Raw genomic sequence first — 23,154 nt, forward strand, 5'->3', positions numbered from 1 at the left:
ATCAGAGAAATAGAAATGAAAGCTAATGAGGTTTTAAGTACATTTGATTAAAGAAAAAACTCTCAGTATGCAATGTTTGCCCTTTGTGAAGAAATGACATTTTTGCATACCGTCAAGAGGAGAGCCAATAAAGGTAATCTTTCTGAAGCAAGTTTGTCAGTTTTAATGCATGAAAATAAAATATTGCACATCCCTTAAGCTAGAAAATAGTGTTCAGGTTATAAAAAGATATGTGTAGGGATATGTATATTATGACATTGTTTATAATAAAGTGTAAAGTTATAGACGTTAACACAATTTGAAGACGATAAGAGACCCATTAAAAAGGAAAAGAAAAAAAAAGGAAAATATTAATGCATATTAATGCACATCAATGTGGGAGAATGTTCATAACATGTTTAAAGTGAATATATGCATGATATGGTGCTTTTTTTTGTAAATTATTCAGTACAGTATCTGCTTATCTGTATTGAGGAAAGGGCCTGGAGAATCTTCACTTCTACTATTAGTGGTTCAACAAGTGGGAAAGAGAGATTTGGTAGAAAAGTGGGAAATGATGAACATATTTTATTCCATTGTGTGGTTTTAATTTCTTTTATCTGCCAAATATCTATATTACTTTTAAAATTTTTTTCCATTTAAAAAAATCCTTTAAAATGTCAGACTTTCCTAGGCTTTTCATTGTTCCTTGCCTCTTTATCAAACCCTTTTACCGAAAAGCTGATTGAAAGCAAAAATAAAAGCTGACCAATCGAAGATGTTCAAAGATGGCTTTCTCTCATTGCAGCCTAGCTTTCTGTGGAATCATACTGAACCACAAGAATTCTCAGTGTGCTATTAAAAAAGTCTGATCCGAGAGGAAGTTTATGATGCTTTTAATGCACTGAAATAGAAAGCCCATAAACTTGAGCCTTCACAATCGTAGCCAAGTCACATATTTTAGAGTTTCACATGAAAATTGCATGTTTTAGAAATTACACATTTTCTAACAAATTCCGTATGTTATCTGAAGTGTTGTGGCAGCCACTGTATGGACTCAGCGTGCTGATGCTTTTTTTTTTGTTTTTTAATTTTTTTTTAATGGAACCACCATGAGATATAGTCGCACAGCTTTCATGATTGAGTTTCAGTCATACAGTTGAACACCCATCCCTCCACCAGTGCTCATTTTTCATGACCAGTGTTCCCAGTATCCCTCTTACCAACCCCACCCTATTCCACTCCCTGCCTCTGGGGCAGACACCTTCCTTCTTCCTCTCTCTCTCTCCTTTTGGGCATCATGGTTTGCGACACTGAGAGGCCATCACATTTGATCCTTAGCCTACTTTCAGCACGCATCTCCCATCCTGAACGATCCCTCCAACCATCACTGGCTTAGTGATCCCTTCTCTATCCCACCTGCCTTTTCTCCCAGCTCATGAAGCAGGCTTCCAACTGTGGAGCAATCCTCCTGGCCCTTGTCTCTACTGTCCTTGGGTGTGAGTCTCATATTATGTTGTTTCATATTCAGACAAGCGAGTGCCGTCCTTCTATGACTGTCCCTCTCTTTCTGACTCATTTCACTTCGCATGATCCTCCCCATGACCATGCTGATGCTTCTTACACTTGTTTGGATCACACGCAATCGATACCACCTATTCGACTGTCTCATGTAGAAAACAGGGTGTTACTACCTGAGGTCCATATTTATATCGCCACTGTGTATATGAGTCTCCTGCCCCCGTGCCTGGCTGTCCCTGCCAGGGCCCCTTGGAGACAACTTATTATCTCATTCCTACTTTGGACAACCTGGCAGGCTACTGCATGTCACCTGCCCACACGGCAGAGTCTGGCAAACTCCCCGTGGCGTACCCAACATGCCAAATACCAGTAACAATGATGGGTCTCGTTCTCTCGTTCTCCTAACCCTGAAAGAGCCTTGAATGTGGCACTTTTTAAAAAAATCTCAGGGCTAGGATGAAGGAGACGTTACTGGGGCCTGCTCGAGGCAATCGATGAATAACAGGATGGTCGTGATTGTGATTGTGTATATGAATAATACCAGCAGACTCTTTCTTTTTATAAGACGCGAGTAGATGGGTGGGATTACAGAATTCCTCCAACTCAGGCATCTGTGCTCCCCTTATCCTTGGCCAGTGCTGCTGCACTAACCCTCTGGGTCTTCAGAGCTGCCCGTGCTTCTGCTGCTACAGTAGCTTCTTTTACTTTTGACCTTTGTGGGTGCTTCCTCCCCTCTTCCCCCAACTTCACTCCCCCTGCCCAAGGTTAAACCACCTTTCATAAACCACCTTTATGGGGGAAAAAAATCACATGGCTCTTTCTCATCCTTTGAGACGTAGTGAGTGGCTGCCTCTCTTTCAATACATTTTCCTAAGTTTTCCAGTAAGTTTTCCTAAAGTTTTTTCCTAAGTTTTTCTCTCTTTCAATAAGTTTTCCTCTCTTTCCATAAGTTTTCAGAAAGGCTGAACGCACTTCTCTGTTTGTGGGGTCAGTCTGCACCTCCCTCCTCTTAACAATTAACTATTATAAATGAAACCTGCTTGTAATTCCTTCTTACAAGGAGATGGCTCGGAAGCTGGAATGTCCGCTGTGCAGGTGGAAATTCCAGGTTCATCCCTAATGCCACGTGGTCCTCTGAACAACCCGCCTCCTTGCCATTCACTCACAGAGAATGTCACACCCAGAATAACCTCCAAACAAAAAGGATCGAACAAAATAATTCCTTCTACTAGACCTTACTAATAGGTCCCTTGAGAAAACATAGTCGAGTTAGAGTTTCGTTAATCTTTGTGTTCCTGGCACTGATAGAGTGCCCTGCAAATGAAGATCATATAATATGTTTCTTTCATGGCTTTTTTCCCCCATAATTGGGGCCACACACAAAAGGGGCTACACCTGGGTCAGTGCTTAGGTATTGCTCCTGGTGGCGCCTGGGAATGGAATCTAGGCCCATCTGCAAAGTACACATTCTTTGAGTTTGCATTTTTGCATCCTGTTTTTTAAACTAAAGAAGATTGCTTACAAAGTGTGCATTTGTTTCCCCAAAGCCAAGTGATGTCCTAGGCAAGAAGAGACCATCTGGAGGTAATTATGGGGACAAGGGTCAGGGGCCTTGGACTCAGCTGGGTGTAGAAGTGTATATATATATATATATATATATATATATATATACACACACCACTAGGGCCCAAACTTCAACAGTTACATTTTGAAATGTGCCTTTCAAGGAGGCAGGTTGTGAAGTGGTCTATCGTAAGCCCCCTAAAAAGATGCCTAGGGGCTAGAGTGATAGCACGGCAGGTAGGGCGTTTGCCATGCACCTGGCTGACCCAGGTTCGATTCCCAGCATCCCATATGGTCTCCTGAGCACCGCCAGGAGTAATTCCTGAGTGCATGAGCCAGGAGTAACCCCTGTGCATCGCTGGGTGAGACCCAAAAAGCAAAAAAAAAAAATCTTAAAATATCATGGCTAAAGAGATGCATAGTTTTTTTTATTTATTTATTTATTTATTTTTTTTTTTACAGTTGTAGATTTACAATTTTTTTTGTGCTTGGGTTTCAATTATACAATGATCAGATACCCATCCCTCCACCAGTGCCCGTTTTTCACCACCATGGATAATATCCCTCCCACCCCCATCCCCCCATCCCCCCCGCCTCTGTGGCAGGGCAATCCCCTGTGTTCTCTCTCTCCGTTTGGGTGTTGTGGTCTGCAAAAGAAGCATTGAGTGGCAAACATGTTCAGTCCATAGTCTACTTTCCACAGAGATGCATAGTTTAATCCTCATATCTAACATGCCTGACAGACTGAGACCATGCCTGTCAGCACGATCAGCTGCGCTGTCCCTGCTAACAGTCTCCAGGAGACTCTGGAGACTGTGCTGTCAAACACTCCCTAGAAGTGGCCCAGTCATTCATTCTCTTCCTGGGACAGACTCAGTCACTCACAATGGGCCCAGTCCCTCTCGCCCTAGGATAGGCTCACACAGTATTTCATACATCTTACTTTCTTTCTGTGATGGGCTCAGAACATTTAATGTCCGCCTCACTCCCTTCCCAGAACTGGCTCCGTACATCCTGCTCACCCACCTATGAACTCATCTCTAGAGAGAGAAACTTCCCGCCCAAGCAGCCCCAAGACATACAGTAAGACTCCCCAGGACTATGCGAAGTCTTAGTCTTTCTCACTGGAGATGTACACTGTGTCAGTCTCACCAGTTTAACCTCTCTGCTGCATTTACTTTGCCTCAGCCATCTCGCTGTCCTGGCACAATTCCACGACCATCCCACCCCTTGGCTCTAGCATGCCTGGCTTTATGCTGCTCTCCTTTTGGGTTGGGAAGTGGGTGGGAACCTGGGGACACTGGTGTAGAGGTGTGGACACGGTGTGGGATTGGAGTTGGAACACTGGATGCCGGAAACGGCATCGTCCACAACCTGATTTATTTGGGCTTGAGATTGATAGCACACCCAGTGGTACTCAGGGCCTACTCCTGACACCGTGCTCAGGGATCACACCTGGTGGGACTTTTGAGGAATGATATGTGGAGCTGGGTATTGAATCTGAGCCAGGCACTGTGGCACTGTAGCACTGCCCTCCCGTTGTTCATCGATTTGCTCAAGCGGGCACCAGTAACGTCTCCATTGTGAGACTTCTTGTGACTGTGTTTGGCATATCGCATACGTCACGGGGAGCTTGCCAGGCTCTGCTGTGAGGGCGAGATACTCTCGGTAGCTTGCCAGGCTCTCCAAGAGGGGCGGAGGAATCGAGCCTGGGCCGACCCGGTCGGCCTCATGCAAGGCAGACGCCCTACTGCTGTGCTATCGCTCCAGCACATACAGGGTAAATGCCTTATCCACTGTGCCGTTGCTGCAGCCCCATTAACGAATTTCTAAATTAAAAAAGGGGGGGGGAAAGCATGGTTAGATCTTTGGTAAATGGGTCACCTGAGCAGATGCATCCGAAATAATAAAGTCTATCAGAGGAATGGCTCATCCAATTTTTTTTGGTTTTGGGGCCACACCCCACGATGCTCCAGGCTTCCTCCTGGCTGGTTCTGCACTTAGGAATTGCTCCTGGCAGTGCTTGGCAAGGCCGAGGATCATATCTGGGTCAGCTGCGTGCAAAGCAAAGTCCCATTGCCCACTGTCCCATTGCTCTGGTCTCAGGACTTACCTGATTTAGAGAAGGACCCAACCAGGAGCTTGGAGAACAAGAAGCAGAATGCCAGCACCTGGCTGGCACCGAAGAAGGGCCTCGTTCCAGTCTGGGGAAATGAAGTGTACTTGAGGTAAAACCAGGATAGAACGCCTGTTGAAACACACAAAAGGTTTTCAGGGGAAAACAGCTCAAAGACTTAACCTGTGTTAATGGAGATGCAAATCGAGATTAGATGCCAGGAGTGCATTTCTGCCTCTTTTCCACAGTAGCTCAAACAACTAGCTGGTTGTGCTCACCCGAGATCTTTCTTTCCAGGGCGTTTTGTATTTCTTTGATTAGTGGGTTGGCACTCGGGGCAAATTAGGTCATTCTCTAGTGGGTTGTCGCTCTTATTCTGGTCATGTGATCACTTTAATTTGAACCCTAGGGCGTAGATGAGCACTACCCGTTGGGCGAACAGATCCCATTCACTCATTTTTTGTTTATTTTTTTTCTCTAGTTTTATAAAGTTGTTCACAGTAATTCATTACATTCAATATTTCAATACCAATCCCACCACCATTATTTTGAATTTTCCCACCACCACCCAAGCCTGCCCCCAAAGCAAGTCCAAAATAATTTATTTTGTAATGACTTGTTTATGAGTGATGCATTAAAAATGATCCAAAAAAGTTTTCCTTAGAGGAAAATCTATGAAGATTGTTGTTTCTCGCCCTACAGCCATGAAACCCTTGTAGAAGAGATTACTAACATGTTGTCACATGTTGAGTCTCGTGTGCTAATTATTTCTTTTTGGATCGAGGTCAATTATCGTCTGCTTCACCCCCATCAAATGTGGTGTGCTATTTTTGGTACATCAGTGGAGTAGAGTATAAAAGGATTCTCCAGGGATTCTAAAATTTTAGACAGGGTGATCCAACTGGAGATGACGGGGATTTGGAAGCATCTCTGCAGCCTGTTGCTCTCTTCTGAGTTTTGCTTGTGAGTCTCTGGATCACAGCTGTTAAGGAGCTTCTAAGGCGCCTGAGGCAGCTTGTGGGTGTGGCCGCCAGGCAGAGAAATGGGGGAAGGTTGCCGTTCCCCAGGCCAGGAGAGCCTGGAGATTTCCATCACAAGAGCCGCACACCTGAGTTTTTTCAGCGGATTCATTCTCAGGCGTGAGGGGCTCCTCCTGAGTCTGGAGGTCCGCCATGGGCTTGGCAGCAATCGGGTTCTGGAGGTTTCCGACTGCCAGGGCCCATGTACTAGGTTTTGAAAGAATACTGTGACTGCTAGTTTTGAGATAAGTGTCAACATTTATATTTGGAAAGTGATCTCCATGGGGTCAGGGGACTAGATAGTCCTCATGCACATGCACTCAGCACCCACTGCAGAATCCCGCTGGAAGTCATGCTGCTTTATTACCCATTGCTCCCAGGGGAGCTCCTCCATACCAGCTAGCAACAACCAGACTCAGCAACAAAGAAATGCTCAGCCGAATCCTGTAAAAAAAAAAAAATCTTTGCCATGAGGCTACAACTTGCTAACCGCTCTTTGTTGTCTCCAAATAAAAGCATCTTGTGGTGGGCCAGAGTGACAATACAGTGGGTAGGGCATTTGCCTTGCATCCAGCTGACCCAGGTTCAATCCCCAGCATCCCATATGGTCCCCCGAGCACTGCCAGGAGTAATTCCTGAGCACAGAGTCTGGAGTGACCCCTGTGCATTGCCAGGTGTGGCCCTAAAACAAAACAAAACAAAAATCCATGTTGTGGATGAGATTACTGACTGGTTTGAGTTCAGAAGAAACAGGGACGTAAATATGGGAGGAAAGAAGTTAGAGCCAAGTGCTGACCACCCTTCTCTCAATTCTGATGCACACAAGCATCAGGAATCCCATGTGTGAGCAGCAGTAAAAATTATACAGAGGACGGGAATATGAGGTGTTATCTTTTTCTGACCACACTTGTATCTGTAGAAAGGGCTGGAGCAATAGCACAGCGAGTAAGGCATTTGCCTTGCACGCGGCCGACATGGCCGACCCTGGTTCGATTCCTCCGCCCCTCTCGGAGAGCCCGGCAAGCTACCGAGAGTATCTCGCCCGCACGGCAGAGCCTGGCAAGCTCCCCGTGATGTATTCGATATGCCAAACACAGTAACAACAAGTCTCACGATGGAGACGTTACTGGGCCCGCTCGAGCAAATCGATGATCAACGGGAAGACAGTGACAGTGACGTTTGAGTACATTATTTTTTTATTTTAGATTCCCCCAGACGCCCAGAAAGGTTAATTTTAACGCAAATAGCCTGTGCTTTACAACTAACTTTATTTCCTCAGGAATTACCTCCTTACAATGGTTATGGATTAATTGAAGATTCTGCTCAGAATTGCTTTGTCCTCATTCCAAAAGCTCCCAAAAAAGATGCCATGAAGATGCTGCTGAATGATAACAAGGTGCTTCGCTATCTGGCCGCACTGGTGAGAGTCATTTTTATATGCAAGGTTCTGTTTACCTTGGTACTCGGTAGGGTTGTCCAGTTTGCCTGTGAGCTACAGGAGATCAGCTCAGAGCTGAGGACGGAGACAGGTAGGACCAGTAAGTTCTATATGGACATAAATGACAGACATGAAAACATTCACTATATCACTGTCATCCAGTTGTTCATCGATTTGCCCGAGCGGGCGCCAGTAATGTCTCCATTCATCTCCACTCTGAGATTTTAGCAGCCTCTCCTTACTCGTCCTTTCCAACGGTGTCGTATTGAAATCTCTTTCAGGGTCAGGGGAATGAGGCCCGTTATTGTTACTATTTGTGGCATATTGAATACACCACAGGGAGCTTGCCAGGCTCTCCGAGAGGGACAGAGAATGTATTTAAGAGAATACACACAAGCAAGTGTGTTAAAACCAAACACGTGTGCTGTGATGAAAACGTTACGTCTCAGAATAATAATTGTAAAGTGATGGATCAAGAGATATTTTTAAATATTTGTAATTTGGAAAAATATCACTTGATCCATCACTATTATTTTTTCAAATTACATACCTATATTTGAAAAAAAATCACTGTCACTGTTCTCCCGTTGTTCTTCCATTTGCTCGAGCGGGCACCAGCAACGTCTCCATTGTGAGACTTTGTTGTTACTGTGTTTGGCATATCGAGTACGTCACGGGGAGCTTGCCAAATGAAATGAAAACCCAGGTGATTATATATTTGAGGAAGCTGGTGAAGAAAGCTTTAAAAAGTGAGTTTAGGGGCATGGGAGGTGAGCATAAGTACAACACGTACCTAGCATGCGTTAGACTCCGTGTTTCCCGCCTAGAACTAAATATTTCCACCCCAGTCAGCACCTCAGAGTTTCCCCGCCCCCCCTCCTGGCCTCCCCATCCATTTTAGCTCCAGAGGCCCCTAACATCAACAGCATCACTGGCGCGATGCCCATGGGCCAGTGCCAGCCCAAGAACCGTTGACTGGTTGGGGCAGGCTCTCAGTGGCTCTCGGTCCCGCATCCAGCACCACAGGGCGTGGCCCTCTAAGCCAGGGGCTGAGTCTGACTGAACTATAGGCCAGCTGGGGCATTTCAGAACATAAGAGTTTTGACTCGTGAGGGTCTTGCTTTATTCCTGTTAATTGAACAACCATCAGATATAAGAGGCTTATTGAATTATGGCATACTAACAGCAGAATCAAGATGTGAAGGATGAGTAAAGTTAAGGAATATATTGATGACCAAAAGAGATAAACCTGGAAAATGGGGATATTTTTCCCCTTGGAAATGTTTCCTCATAGAAGTTCTTTTGTAGGCAAACGTTGAAGCAAAGGACCCGCCAGTGCCAAACTGGTCAACTCTCTGTGCTTTAGTCAATTACTGTCTAGTTCTTGAAAAGACTGTTGCCAGATTTTGAAATATTCATCCCTGAAAAACTGAAGTGGCAAGCTCCCCGTGACATATTTGATAAGCCTAACACAGTAACAACAAGTCTCACAATGGAGACGTCACTGGGCCCGCTTGAGCAAATCGATGAACAACGGGAGGACAGTGCTACAGTGCTATTCAGTTCCAGAAATTAGGTAAAAGTCATCTGGGTTTACCCAGGTCCACAGGTGTCTGGTAGAATCAAATGTAAATTCGCTGAAGATAACAGCCTCGGCTTCAAATTACTCTAAAAATAAATTGAAGAAATAGAACGTAGAGCACATTTTAAAACTATATTAATAAGTACAGTAACCAGAGGCAAGAAAAATGACACGAAAGCCAGTTAGCATAAACAACCGACAGTAGAAGTAGATCCAAACACTGGTGTTAACAAGCGCAAACTTAACAAGCAAACTTCACAAGCAAAAAAGCCTCTGTTTGCTATGCTTAAGAAGATAAAGGATAAAATTGAGAATTTCAGCAGAAAGCTAAAACTAAAACTAAATATTTCCATGTTGAAAAAATAATTATTGCAGTAACAAAGTGAAAGCAACCAAGGGCAGGAAAGTATTTGACACGATTTAGGTTTAAGAAAACTAAAAAAAAAAAAAATGTAGTGTTTAGAAAACTAGCGTAGAGATAATGAACGCGTTTCCTTAGCCTGCTCTAAAGGCTCTCTACAAAATGTGGAAACCGAAGATTGCAGGGAACTGGGCCACCCTCCCGAGCCTTCTGCTCCCACCCAGGTGTGTGAGTGTGCCCCCGCGTGTATCTTCTGAACAAAGCCGAGGAGAGCTCAAGCAGAAGCACCCACGCTCGGCCCAGCGTGGCAGCGAGCTGGGGGACTGTGCCTGGGGGACTGTGACTTTGCCGCAGGCTGAGCTCTGCAGGAGTGGCCCAAGAGAGCACTCCAGTGAGGCCACCGCTGGCCCGACCTGGGGAATGGCAGGCAGCCGGGCTGGCCTCTGCTCCCCACTGAGCCGTGTGAGTCTTCTCCAGATCAGAGCCTCCTGATCCAAGGCAAGGGGGACCCTGAGCACGCACACTGCCAGTCGCAGTTTGGCCCAGCGCGGGAAGGAGGCAGGGCAGCCCTGCCAAGGGGTGGTGCCAGAATCTTCCGGCAGCACGTCCAAAGAAAAGGGGACGGGATCCCCGAGCAGGGACATTGGAGACACTCTGCCTGCATAGGTATTGCTTGTCCTTTGATTTGTTTGTTTGGGGCCACACTCTTTGATGCTCGGGTCACTCCTGGTCCTGTGCTCAGGAATTACTCCGGCGGTGCCCCGGGGGGCCCATATGGGATGCCGGAGATTGAACCTGGGTTGGCGGTGTGCAAGGCAAGCGAGAATGGGGCCAGAGAGAGAGGACCCTCCTCACCGTACTCTCTCTCTCTCCCTGGTCCCGTTATTGCTTGTCTTTTGAATTAAAATACATAACACATGGCCAGTGTCCAGCTCCTTTATGGGCTGCACCCAAGCATGCTGATGGCTCCCTCTCAGAAATCACAGTTACCAGAGGATCAGGAAACAAGATACAACTCTGCCATTTACAAGAAACACTCTGAGCTTACATTGTGAACACAGACTCAGAGTAAAGGCTGGAAAACAATTATACACACTAATGATCAACAGGGGCTGGAACAGTAGCACAGTGGGTAGGGCGTATGCCTTGCACGCGGCAAACCTGGGTTCGATTCCTCCGCCCCTCTCGGAGTCCCCGGCAAGCTACCAAGAGTATCCCACCCGCATGGCAGAGCCTGGCAAACTCCACGTGGCGTATTTGATATGCCAAACACAGTCACAACAAGTCTCACCATGGAGACGTTACTGGTGCCCGCTTGAGCAAATCGATGAACAGCGGGAGGACAGTGCTACAGTGCTACTAATGATCGACCAGGAAAACAGAAATGGCCATCCTTGTGTCAGGTCAGATAGTGTTCAAACGACTGAAAGTGAAAGGAGACAGGGACAGACATTGCATCTGTTGAAAAATCAGTCGATCAAGAGGATTTAACTATCTAACTATCAAAATATATGCCAGGAGTCACTCCGGAGCACAAAGCTAGTAGGAGTAGTCCCACAGGTGTGGCCCAAAACCAAACAGAAATGGGCAGCAAAGAATTAAACAACCCCTGACAGGCCTGAGGAGATGCACTGATGGCAACTTAGTAGTCAGAGACTTTTAACATACCGCTCACTAATCGTTAGACAGATCAATCACACGGCACATCGATAAAGAAACAAGAGCCCCAAGTGAGGAACAGGTACCAAATAGCTTCCCAGGCCACAGGTCACAAAAATAGACATTAACTATAAAAAGAAAGCCAAGGAAGGCCCAAACATTTTGGGAACTGAGCAGCACATATTAAACAATTGTTGGGTCAAAGGATAAATCAGAAAGAAAGCAAACAGTTCCTGGAAATGATCAAGAATTATGCAACAAACGGTCAGAAACCCTAGAACACAGCAAAAGCAGAACTAAGGGGCACGCTCGTAGCAATACTGGCTGACGTCAGGAAACAGTAGAGAGCTCAAATAAATAACCTAACCTTGCAGCTTGAGAAACTAGGAAAAAGAAGAGCAAAGGAATCGCAAAGCAAGCGGAAGGAAATAACAAAAATTAGAGTAGAAGTCACTGAGACAAGAATCAGGAAAATAAGACACAAAACAATAAATGAAACCAAGACCTAGTTTTTCAAAGGAGTTGTCGGTAAGATGGACAACCTTTTTTGCTAGGTTTATGAGGAAATAAAAACCCCAATAGGTTGGATCAGAAATGAAAGGGGAGAAGTCACAACCGATGCCTCAGAATTCAAAAGATCGTAAGAGGTTACTGTGAGCAACTTTATTCCGATAAGCCTAGAAGAGGCGAATGTATTTTCAGAATCACACAACCTCTCAAGACTGAACAGGAGAAAAGAGAAAACTTGAACAGACCAGTTAGACGTAAGGAATCTTAAACAGCAATTAAAAATCTCGGCTGGAGAGATAGCACAGGGCTAAGGTGCTTGCCTTGCACACATCCAACTCTGAGTTGGTCCCCAACACCTTAGGTTGGTACTGCAGACACCACAGCAGGAGTGATCCCTGCCAGAGTCAAGAGTGTGCAGGGATGGCCTAAGCATTGCCAGGTGTGGCAGTGGTGTGACCTCAAAAGCGAAAGAAAGAAAGAAAGAAAGAAAGAAAGAAAGAAAGAAAGAAAGGAAGGAAGGAAGGAAGGAAGGAAGGAAGGAAGGAAGGAAGGAAGGAAGGAAGGACCAAATAAGATGTTTTTCCTATCAGGTAAATCTGCCCTTTCCATCTGGCTTCATCCACATCTTTTCTGTAGCTCAGCTAAAACTAACTAATTTTATTGAAGCCTACAAGGACTTCTCTGGAGGTTCTTCTTTGAGAACAGAGAAGTGATGTGATTTTTACTAACTCTATTGTGGGCATGTGTTAAAATTTATTATTATAGGGGCTGGAGCGATAGCACAGCGGGGAGGGCGTTTGCCTTGCACATGGCCGACCCGGGTTCGATTCCCAGCATCCCATATGCTCCCCTGAGTACTGCCAGGGGTGATTCCTGAGTGCAGAACCAGGAGTAACCCCTGTGCATCGCCAGGTGTGACCAAAAAAAAAAAGCAAAAATAAATTTATTATTATAGTAGTTTCTAATCTTAATAGTTTAAAGATTTATATTAGGGTATGCTGATAAGGAAATTATTTTAGTAAGCAGAGACCCATTAAATTTTATAAGAAGTTACCATACAAATATTTTCATGGTTCAGTTAAAGATATGTGCTGAAGATAGGATGTAAGAAGATTTTTATCAAGCCTGTCTCTGTATTTAGGCTTGCCTAATCTGGATTTTACTTCTTAAGAATTACATGACTGTTTTCGATGACCTGATTTAGGAAAAGTCTTGTCTGCAGGAAATTTCTCAGAATCACTTCCAGTTCTTATGAAGTATGATTTTACATCGCTGATTCCTTCCTTATTAAGTTTTCTTTTAAAAATTATGCGTATAAATAGATTTGTTTAAAGATCCAACTCTTGTGTAATCATTTTATTTCCCACAAAGTTGAACATAACGTAAGTCAAGAGATCTCAAACTGGCCGGCTGTGGGTAGAAAGTGGCCCACATCATGTTTTGTTTGGCCTACATGTGGCTTTGAAAGAGATGGAGTCAACATTTTAGAATCAGAGGTTTTATACAGTAAACCAGATTTCTATCTTCTCATGAAAATTAGAAGATACAGCAATATGGCCTGACTTCCCACAAGGCACCAGTGAACTGAAGTTAATTGGGACAACTTTTCTTGGATGAGGGAATTCCTTTTCAGGGCACCAGAGTTCCTGCAGTGCTATTCCATTTATAGTACACTTTAATAAATTGAGCTCATATTATATATATATCTAGTCCCCAAAGGCATTTAAGTTCAGAACTTCTGGATACATCACAGTCCTTCACAAGATTCTCTTTTCTTCACCTTTTCAGGAATCCCCCAACCCAGAAGACAAAGATCGTCGATTCGTCTTCTCCTACTTTCTAGGCACTGACATGATCAGCATCTTTGAGCCTCCTGTTCGAAATTCTGGCATCCTTGGGGGCAAATATCTGGGTAGAACTAAAGTTGCTAAACCATCCTCTTCGGCGGAAAATCCTATCTACTATAGTCCCAGTGACTTCTTCATTGGTGCTGTGATTGAAGGTCAGTCCAACCAGTTCTCCTGCTCTCCTACTCGCCAAGGGAACAGATGGTCTTTCTTAGAATTTAATCCAGGGGCTGAAGTGATAGTACAATAGGAAGAGCATTTGCCTTGGAAGCAGCCAACTCTGGTTTAATCCTCAGCGCCCAGTATGTTCTCCTGAGCTCACCAGCAGTGATCCCTGAGTACGGTCAGGAGTAAGCCCTGAGCACTGCCAGAGGTACTTAAGAATTTAATCAAGTAGCACCCTCCTTATCAATTAAACTCTAAATGAGTGGCATTTTTTGGTTTGAGAAACCTGGACTTCTTAAACACTGAGAAAATGACAGACTTATTTATTTTTGGAGAAAGATTGTTTGGCAGATCATACCTGGAGGCTTTCAGGGGACCATGCAGTGCTGGGGATTAAACGCAGACTTCTATCTGCAAAATACGTGCTCATCCATATTGAGGTATCTTTCAGCCCCACCATGGCTTACTTGAGAGAGCTGTTGGGACTGTGTATTGGTGTTGGTCATAAATACGTGGCTATGTGTTGCTGGAGGATGTTCTTTTACTCATGGCTGCGTGAGAGGAAATAAAACCAAACTAAATCCATTTCCACCTCTCTTTCAGTGTTTGGCCATAGGTTCGTTATTCTTGATACAGATGAGTATGTCCTGAAATACATGGAGAGCAATGCTGCCCAGTACTCAGCGGAAGCACTCACGTCAGTTCAGAACCATTTTCAGAAACGGAAAGATAGCGCGCCGGAATTGGAAAAGTATGTCTGGCCATGCCGGGACCATCTGGGCTTTGGCACCCATGGCATAGTTAGGAGATAGTTATTGATACAACCAACGTGTAATCATATGTTAGGTTTTGAGAGCTATTAGACATCCACAGAAGGTTCTGTGGTTTCAGGATGGTAAGTAAGTAGGAGCTCTTCAACGTGATTTATTTCCCTTATTGAATACCTAGTACCTGTCAGGCACTTTCACGAGGCTCTTGGGATTTTCTCTGTAAATGAGACAAAAAGTTGCCGGCCTCAGTGAAGTTGACCTTAGCAGTTTAAGATTGCCAATAGAACAACAAAAGTAAGGACATCTGTGCAATGTATTGAATAAGTGTTTGGGTAAGCAAAGCAAAATCTGGATAATAAGGTAAGAATAATATGGATGGTGAAGACTGATGGTCGGTGGCAGTTGACCAGGGGAGGCAGGCACCCCCTTGAGAAGGTGACATGAAGAAAATACTTGAGGGGCTGGAGTGGTAGCACAGCGGGCAGGGCATTTGCCTTGCAAGTGGCTGACCCGGGTTCGATTCCCAGCATCCCATATGGTTCCCTGAAAACCACCAGGGGTAATTCCTGAGTGCATTGCCAGGTATGGCCCAAAAAGCAAAAAGAAAAAAGAAAATACTTGAAGGCAAGGGAGTTAGCATTGTTGATAACCGGGGGCACGTTTTCCAGAATGAGGAACTATTACATGCTAAGGTCCTAAGGGTAGCAACCTGGAGTACTTAACAAACACTGGGAACAATGAAGAAATCATGAAAGTGGCTGGCACAAGTGACTGAGAAGGAAACCAGTAGGAAATAAAAATTAGAAAATCAATAAGAGATCAGATTAGGTAGAATCTATTAGGGTTTTTGATAGCACAGTGGTAGAGCGTTCGCCTTACAAGCAGCCAACATGGCCGACCCGAGTTCGATTCCTCCGCCCCTCTCCGAGAGCCCGGCAAGCTACCGAGAGTATTGGATATGCCAGACACAGTAACAACAAAGTCTCCAATGGAGACGTTACTGGGCCCGCTCGAGCAAATCGATGAACAATGGGAGGACCGTGACCATGACCGTGAAAATTGTTAATCTTTCTTTGAGTGAAATGGACAATGAATGTGAGGATTCTGAGTAGAGGAGTTGCAAGAACTGACACATGTTTCTAACGGACAACCTGACGGTTAGATTAGGAGGAAGATTAGTTGGAATATGGCAGCAAACCAGGCAAATGAAGACGGTGCCTGGATCAGGGTAGTTTAAGTGAAGGCAGAAGTCTCACGTAAGAGATATTTTGGAGCTAACAGGACTTCCGACAGCGCATACAGAATATAGGAGAGGAGAGAATATAGTTAAGGGATGACTCCAGGGACTCCCAGGACTGACAGGAAGTCATTGCCGTGAACTCAGATGGAAGATGTGCACTGTGAGTAGAGGGGGGAAAATTTGATGAGAGGCAAGTGGCAGGCTACTCGTTTAAGATATCCTAACTGAAGACATCGTCGAGCTGTCCAAGTAGAGTTATCAAGCAGTATGTTGGGTATGCAGATCTGGAGTTCGGGTGAGAGATCTGGGGTGGAAGTAGGGGAATAAGAGTCGCTGGCATAGAGATGACCATGTAAGTCACAGGATTGGATGGAATCTCTGAAGTCTCAGTCTAGAGGGAAGGAACTAGCAAGAAGTACCGAGATCTGGGTTCCTCGGATACCAAGAGAGAAGGAGATTGACCAGGACTACAAATGAGGCAAGAAGAAAAACCCATGGGTGTCCTATCTTAGAAACCACATGAAGAAACTACTAACTTGCTAACAGCAAGTCCTTCAAAGAGTAGGATGAGACTAGAAAAATGACAATGCAAAACAGTCATAATAATCAGGGGGCAATTTTACTGTTGTGCTACGGCCTTAAAGAATTTTTGTCACCAACAATAGAAAACTATTATAAGCATATGGTTGTTGACATATGGTAATACGTGTCACTGTCACTGTCCTCCCGTTGTTCATCGGTTTTTTGCTCGAGCGGGCACCAGTAACATCTCCATTTGTTTTTTGAGACTTGTTGTTACTGTGTTTGGCATATCGAAAACGTCACGGGGAGCTTGCCAGGCTTTGCCGTGCGGTGGAGATGCTCGCGGTAGCTTGCCGGGCTCTCCGAGAGGGGCGGAGGACTCTTTTGTAGACGTGGTCCATCCCTGTTTGGGGGCCTGGGCGTCATTCCTGGCAGTTGGCCAAGCCCAGTTGGCGTGCTGCTCCGCTGTGCGACCACAGGCAGTAGGACGCATTGGGTGGTGCTGCAGACTCCCTGCGTTGCTTCACCTGTGGACTTCATTTCTGTCAGGCACGTGCCTGAACTCTTCCAGCTCTCTCCCCGGTACCTCAGATGTCTTTTAGTGCCAGCTCTTTTCTGTCATCAGGGATTTGATGCCTTTCATTGGAACGACTCTTCCCGTCTGTGTCCTACGTAGGTTTTCCCTTGATTCCATATTCATCCTCTTGAAGGACAACAGACTCAGCATTCCCATAATCAGCCGTTTCTTCTGTAGTCCATGTTGGATTCAAACTCCATAGTGTTATTATATTTCGTTTCTTTGTGGACTTCCACCTTCTTGACCAATTCCCTCTTTACTTCCCTTGTTCATAGCATGTCCTGGGGCTTATCACTGAGAGATACAAAGGTAATAGGCTAGACATGCTGTCTTCATGTGTGTTTGCTGTCTGTGTGTGAAATGAAAAACAGATGCTTAGTGACTACCAACATATTTGGAAAGAAGTATGAGGTCTGAGCAGATGGTCCAGGAGTTAAAGCAAACGTGTACACAGCAAACTCCGTTGTGATCCCTGATCACCACCTGGAATGACCCTTGAGCCCAGGGCCGGGCATGGCCTCCAGATACTGCTGGACGTGCCTCCTACTCCCTGAGAAATATTCTTGCCACTTGTCATGATGTCCATTGTTAGTGATGCAGTGCTCGGTGATCTAGCAGTGCATTTGTGTTATGCAGTTCCTCACAGTCAATAATCGTGGTAACTGAAATTGGGCCCATATCATTTTGTTATCCAACTAAAACCCGTGAGCTCCAGCATTATTCAGAGGGAGAGTTGCCTGTCTACCAAGGAACATGGAATGACTTAGTGGATCAACTGAGAATTTCAGATGTGGAATAACTTGATTATTTTTTAACAAAATGCAGGGAAGGTAGGAGATGGAGGGCAGGGAAACCTGAGGGGAGCAGATTAGAGAGAGAGTGGGAAAAGAGGAATTTGAGCCCAGAAACAAGGACCGTTTCAAGCAAGTTTTGGTGCAAAGGGAAACAGAAATGAAACATTAGTCGGCAGAGGAAATGGAGTCTATAGGTATTATTGGTGTGGTTTTATCTATTTGGGGCCTATAGTGATAGCACAGCAGTAGGGCATTTGCCTTGCGCACAGCCAGCCCGGCTGAGCTGGGTTCGATTCCTCCGCCCCTCTCGGAGAGCCCGGCAAGCTACCGAGAGTATCTCGCCCACACGGCAGAGCCTGGCAAGCTCCCCGTGACGTATTCAGTATGCCAAACACAGTAACAACAAGTCTCACAATGGAGACGTTACTGGCCCGCTCGAGCAAATCGAAGAACAATGGGAGGACAGTGTGTGTTTGTGTTTATCTATTTTGGCCTGTTCGGTTTATGGGTCACACTGAGCTGTACTCAGGACTTCTTCCTTATTCCTGCCTCTGCGCTCAGGGATCACTCTTTGTGGGGTTCAGGGGAGTGTGGGGTGCCAGGGATCGGACCTGGGTCAGCCACAGAAGAATTTCAGGGACCTCTCGAGGTCCTGGGATCATTCCTGACAACTCCGAGCCATGGCTCTGAGCAGGGCAGGCCGAGAGGCAGGGACAGACGCCGACAGCGGGATGGCCGCGGTGTGGGGCCCTGTCAGCGGTCGCCCTGTGGCTCTCAGAGGGGCAAGGCGGCAGCAGAGCGCACAGGGGGACTTTGGAGGCCTCCTCAAGGCAGAAGCGAAGTTGTGGTAAGTTCTGTTCTACTGACAACATCAGTGAGTTAAAAGAAAGGTATAGAGGCACAGAATTGCTTTTGTACCGCTAGACCTTTCTAGGAGGAAAATTCAATTATTACCATTGATATCCATCATGAATTGTGAGTATAAGGGATGTGTAAAATGAGAGGAAGAAAATTCTAGTGAAACTGAAGCATAGTTTAGTAATGGGGCAGCATTAAAGGCCCCGTTGGGATCATGGTCGTATATTTAACTGCTTCTCAAAAGTGGGGTGCTTGGTAGGGGAGGGGCCTGCCCAGCTCAGCACTCAGGAGTTACTTCTGGCGGTGCCTGGGGGACCATACGGGAGGCCAGGGATAGAGCCCAGGAAGGCCACGTGCAAGGCAAGCGTCCTACCTGCTGTACAATCTCTCCCCCCGCTGTTTTTTTTTATTATTATTTTAAATCATTTCTCCATGTTTATGCAAATGCCAGCAGCACTGAAAACCTCCTTGCTTTAGCATGCTACCATTAGGATATTGTTATTTTTTTTCTTATTTAGTCTCTTCCTTTATCCATTTCACACCCAATTACTTTACCAGTCATGCTGGAATTTGGCTCAACATTAATCACACGACTCTTACTCCAAAATTTTATTGCAGTGTAATAAAATGGTATAGATTTAAGTTCCATGTTTTCTTTGATGTACCCATGAAATCAGTTGACATGTGTATGATTCCACAGTTATCGTGTGTGTGTGTGTGTGTGTGTGTCTGTGACTGGAATGCTTAACATCTGCTCTTGCCAATTTCAGATACACAGCAGAAAATTATAAACCTATTTTACAGGTTGAACCGTGGCATCCCCAGAACTAGCTTGTCTTGTAACTGAAAGTTTATATCCTCTGACCAACATCTTCCCTCCTTCCTTAGGTCCCAAGCCCTGGCGCACATTCCAAAACCCCTTCCACTCTGTTACCTTGGTTTACCTTGTTTCATATGTCACACTTCAAGTGTTTATATCTTTTACCTCCTTTGTTCAAAATGTATACAGTTATACATTTATATATTTATACATTAAGCATTTAGGAAAATATTTCATTCTTTTGGATACAGTTACAAGTGTGACCATTTTCTTAATTTCTTCTTCTTTGTTATTTACGTATTGGAACGCAGCGTATTTTTGGATGTTGGCTTTGTGAACAACCACTTTGCAATACTCATTATTTCCAATAGGTTTTATTTCAGTTTATTTATTTTCGCTTTTTGGGTCACACCCATCGATTCACGGGGGTTACTCCTGGCTCATGCTCTCAGGAATTACTCCTGGTGGAACTTGGGGGACCATATGGGGTGCTGGGTATCAAACCCGAGTCGGCGCGTGCAAGGAAAACGCCCTTCCCGCTGTGCTGTCGCTCCAGCCCTTCCAATAGGTTTTAATGAAATCTCTTGGGCTTTCTCTCTATATTATTATTATATCACCTGCAAATAATGATCATTTCAGTACTTTTTCCTCTTATGGACTTAAAATTTTTCCCTATTTTGTCTAATCGTTTTGACTAAAATAGAGATAGTTTAGTCAACTTATTTTAGGTACCAAAATAAGTTGAAGTAGTGAGAGACGACAACCTTACGTTTGTGTTTGATCCCAGAGCACAGAGTTAAATAATTTACGTAAGGCCAGGAAGCACTGAAGTGGCAAAGCCAACTTATTCTAGGAACCTGTAGCACTGTCCTCCTGTTGTTGACCGATTTGCTCGAGCGGGCCCAGTAACTTCTCCATCGTGAGACTTTGTTGTTATTGTGTTTGGCATATCAAATATGTCACGGGGAGCTTGCCAGGCTTTGCCGTGCGGGCGAGATACTCTCGGTAGCTTGCCGGGCTCTCCGAGAGGGGTGGAGGAATCGAAGTTGGGTCCACCAGTCGGCCATGTGCAAGGCAAACACCCTACCGCTGTGCTATCACTCCAGCCCTAGGAACATGTATTCTACACATATTCTTCAGTCCATACCCATATTCAAGATTGCCATTTCTCTTACAATTTGTTCTGCTTCCCAGGGGAAGACACTGTGAAATTAGTGATGCTTTCATTTTTAAAAAGATTTCAAAATGATTCCCTCTGAGTCTCTGGGGGAGCAACTGCCTGGCCTGGGAGCTGCTTTGCCTTCACTGGCACATAACGGGAAATCCTAGGTCCTAGATCAAGTTCATGCCAAGGGCTGGACACTAGACCTTTGCAATGGAAATGTAACACACTATTGGTAGCAAAGATTTCTTACCTCCCCAGTCCCAAATATCCTAAGAAAGGCAGAGCAGTATTGCAGACTGGTTTTATTTTTATTTATTTTTTGGGGGGGGCGGGGTCACACCCGGTGTTGCACAAGGGTTCCTCTTGGCTCTGCACTCAGGAATTACTCCTGGCAGTGCTCAGGGGACCATATGAGATGCTGGGAATCGAACCCGGGTTGGCCGCGTGCAACGCAAACGCCCTGCCTGCTGTGCTCTCTCTCCAGCCCCTGCAGACTATTTTTAAAGAAAATGTGTCATTCCACTTAGTTCTTGCTAGGTAGAAGGTTTTTCCAGAGAGTTCATAGTAAAACATTCTGAGAGCAGACATCCCTCTTGACCCACGGGAATTAACTCACCCTATTAAAGTCGCGTTTGCTTTTTTGGAAAGTCAAGGTGGGGCATCAGAAGGCTTGGCACAGTCTGCACCTCGCAACCTCTCCTCACACGCTGTAGGGAGAGCCCACTGGGCCCACGCTCCCATGTCGGCAGCCTGCGGCTCGCAGCTTGCCTACAGAGTCAGTGGGCAGTGGCTTCGACCCCTGGCCAAGTCTACAGTGCAATTTGAACTCGTTCTGGATTAAATGGTCCCTCCTGCTGCCATCTCTGTGAAACTTCTGCTGCGGCTCAAAGGCCCCAGGTGCTGTGAGCATTCCCTATTTCTGAAGGAGGGAGGGGAACACCTGGGGGGAACTGACTCTTTTGTCCATATGACTGGGTCATCACATTCTAACCCTATGCTTCGTGGTTCTAACCTAGAGAGCGATGGAAAGGTGATGTCTGGCTGCTTTCTGCCACTAGAACAGTGATTTGACAGCCAAGTGTACTTGAAATTCACCCATCAAGGAGAAGCATGCTGAGGGTAGACTCTAGACCGAACGTGTTGCCACTCAGTGCCTCTTTTGCAAACCACAACACCCAAGAGGAGAGAGGGAGAGAACAAAAGGGAGTGCCCTGCCACAGACGCAGGGTGGGATGGGGGGATGGGGGGTGGGAGGGATACTGGGATCCGTGGTGGTGGGAAATGGGCACTGGTGGAGGGATGGGTACTTGATCATTGTATAATCGAAACCCAAGCACAAAGATTTGTAAGTCTACAGCTGTACCTCATGATGTCTCACTAATAAAAATTAAAAAAAAAAATTACACCCATCAAGATGAACATATGCTGATTAATGACAAGCAGCAGTTTAATCCTGGAGATTTTCATCACGTTTTTATGTGTTTGTTACCGTCAAAGTAACATCCAGAATAAAGTATCCAGGGAGTGAAACGTTAGGAGATGCAAATAAATATAAGCAAAAATATGCTTCAAAATCTCATAAGTCTACATGGAAAGTATCATGTTGAGCGAAATGAGTCAGAAAGAGCGGGATAGACACAGAAAGATTGCATTCATCTGGGGAACATAAAGGAACAAAATGAAAGACTAACACCCAGGAGTGGCTGAGATTAGTACCAGGAATTTTGCTCCATGACTTGAAGGCCAGCCACATGTGCTAGGGGAAAAGGAAGCTCAGATAGAGAAGAGAGCACCAAATAAAGGGTGTTGGGAGGATCCTCCCAGGATGGGAGAAGCATGCTGAAAGTAGACTATAGACCGAACATGATTACCACTCAATGCCTCTCTGGCAAAACACAGGACCCAAAAGAAGAAAGAGAGAACAAGGGGGAATGCCCTGCCACAGAGGCGGGGGGGGGGGGGGGGGATGGGGGGTGGGAGGGATACTGGGATCCGTGGTGGGGGAGGATGGGCTCTGGTGGAGGGATGGGTACTCGATCATTGTACAACGGAAACCCAAGCACAAAAATTTGTAAGTCTACAGCTGTACCTCATGGTGTCTCACTAATAAAAATTTAAAAAAAAAAAGTACACCCATCAAGGGGCTGGAGCGATAGCACAGCGGGTAGGGCGTTCGCCTTACAAGCGGCCAACATGGCCGACCCGAGTTCGATTCCTCCGCCCCTCTCGGAGAGCCCGGCAAGCTACCGAGAGTATTCGATATGCCAGACACAGTAACAACAAAGTCTCCAATGGAGACGTTACTGGGCCCGCTCGAGCAAATCGACGATCAACGGGAGGGCCTTTACTTTTTTACACCCATCAAGATGAACATATGCCGATTAATGACAAGCAGCAGTTTAACCCTGGAGATTTTCATCACGTTTTTATGTGTTTGTTACCGTCGAAGTAACATCCAGAATAAAGTATCCAGGGAGTGGAACATTAGGAGATGCAAATAAATATAAGCAAAAATATGCTTCAAAATCTCATAAGTCTGAGATGATCATATCCAGTATTTTGTTTTAATATATGTGGAGAAGGGAGTAATTCTGTAATGCCGTTTAACTGACTTGACCCACTTGACAGCACATCACCAGCACTTGTTG

General features: G+C 45.4%; 1 protein-coding gene across 1 annotated transcript in view; it reads left to right on the plus strand.

Annotated features, from left to right (window-relative positions):
- The window catches only part of EFHC1 (EF-hand domain containing 1), a 62,441-nt gene that overhangs the window by 35,278 nt on the left and 4,009 nt on the right, over nt 1-23,154 (plus strand). Inside the window, exons 7-9 of the mRNA XM_056130620.1 lie at nt 7,478-7,618; nt 13,537-13,750; nt 14,364-14,511. Of these exons, the coding sequence (XP_055986595.1) occupies nt 7,478-7,618; nt 13,537-13,750; nt 14,364-14,511 (503 nt within the window). The remainder of the gene's footprint in view (nt 1-7,477; nt 7,619-13,536; nt 13,751-14,363; nt 14,512-23,154) is intronic.

Source organism: Sorex fumeus, unplaced genomic scaffold (assembly GCF_029834395.1).
Source record: "Sorex fumeus unplaced genomic scaffold, SorFum_2.1 ptg000080l, whole genome shotgun sequence".
Taxonomy (NCBI): Eukaryota; Metazoa; Chordata; class Mammalia; order Eulipotyphla; family Soricidae; genus Sorex; species Sorex fumeus.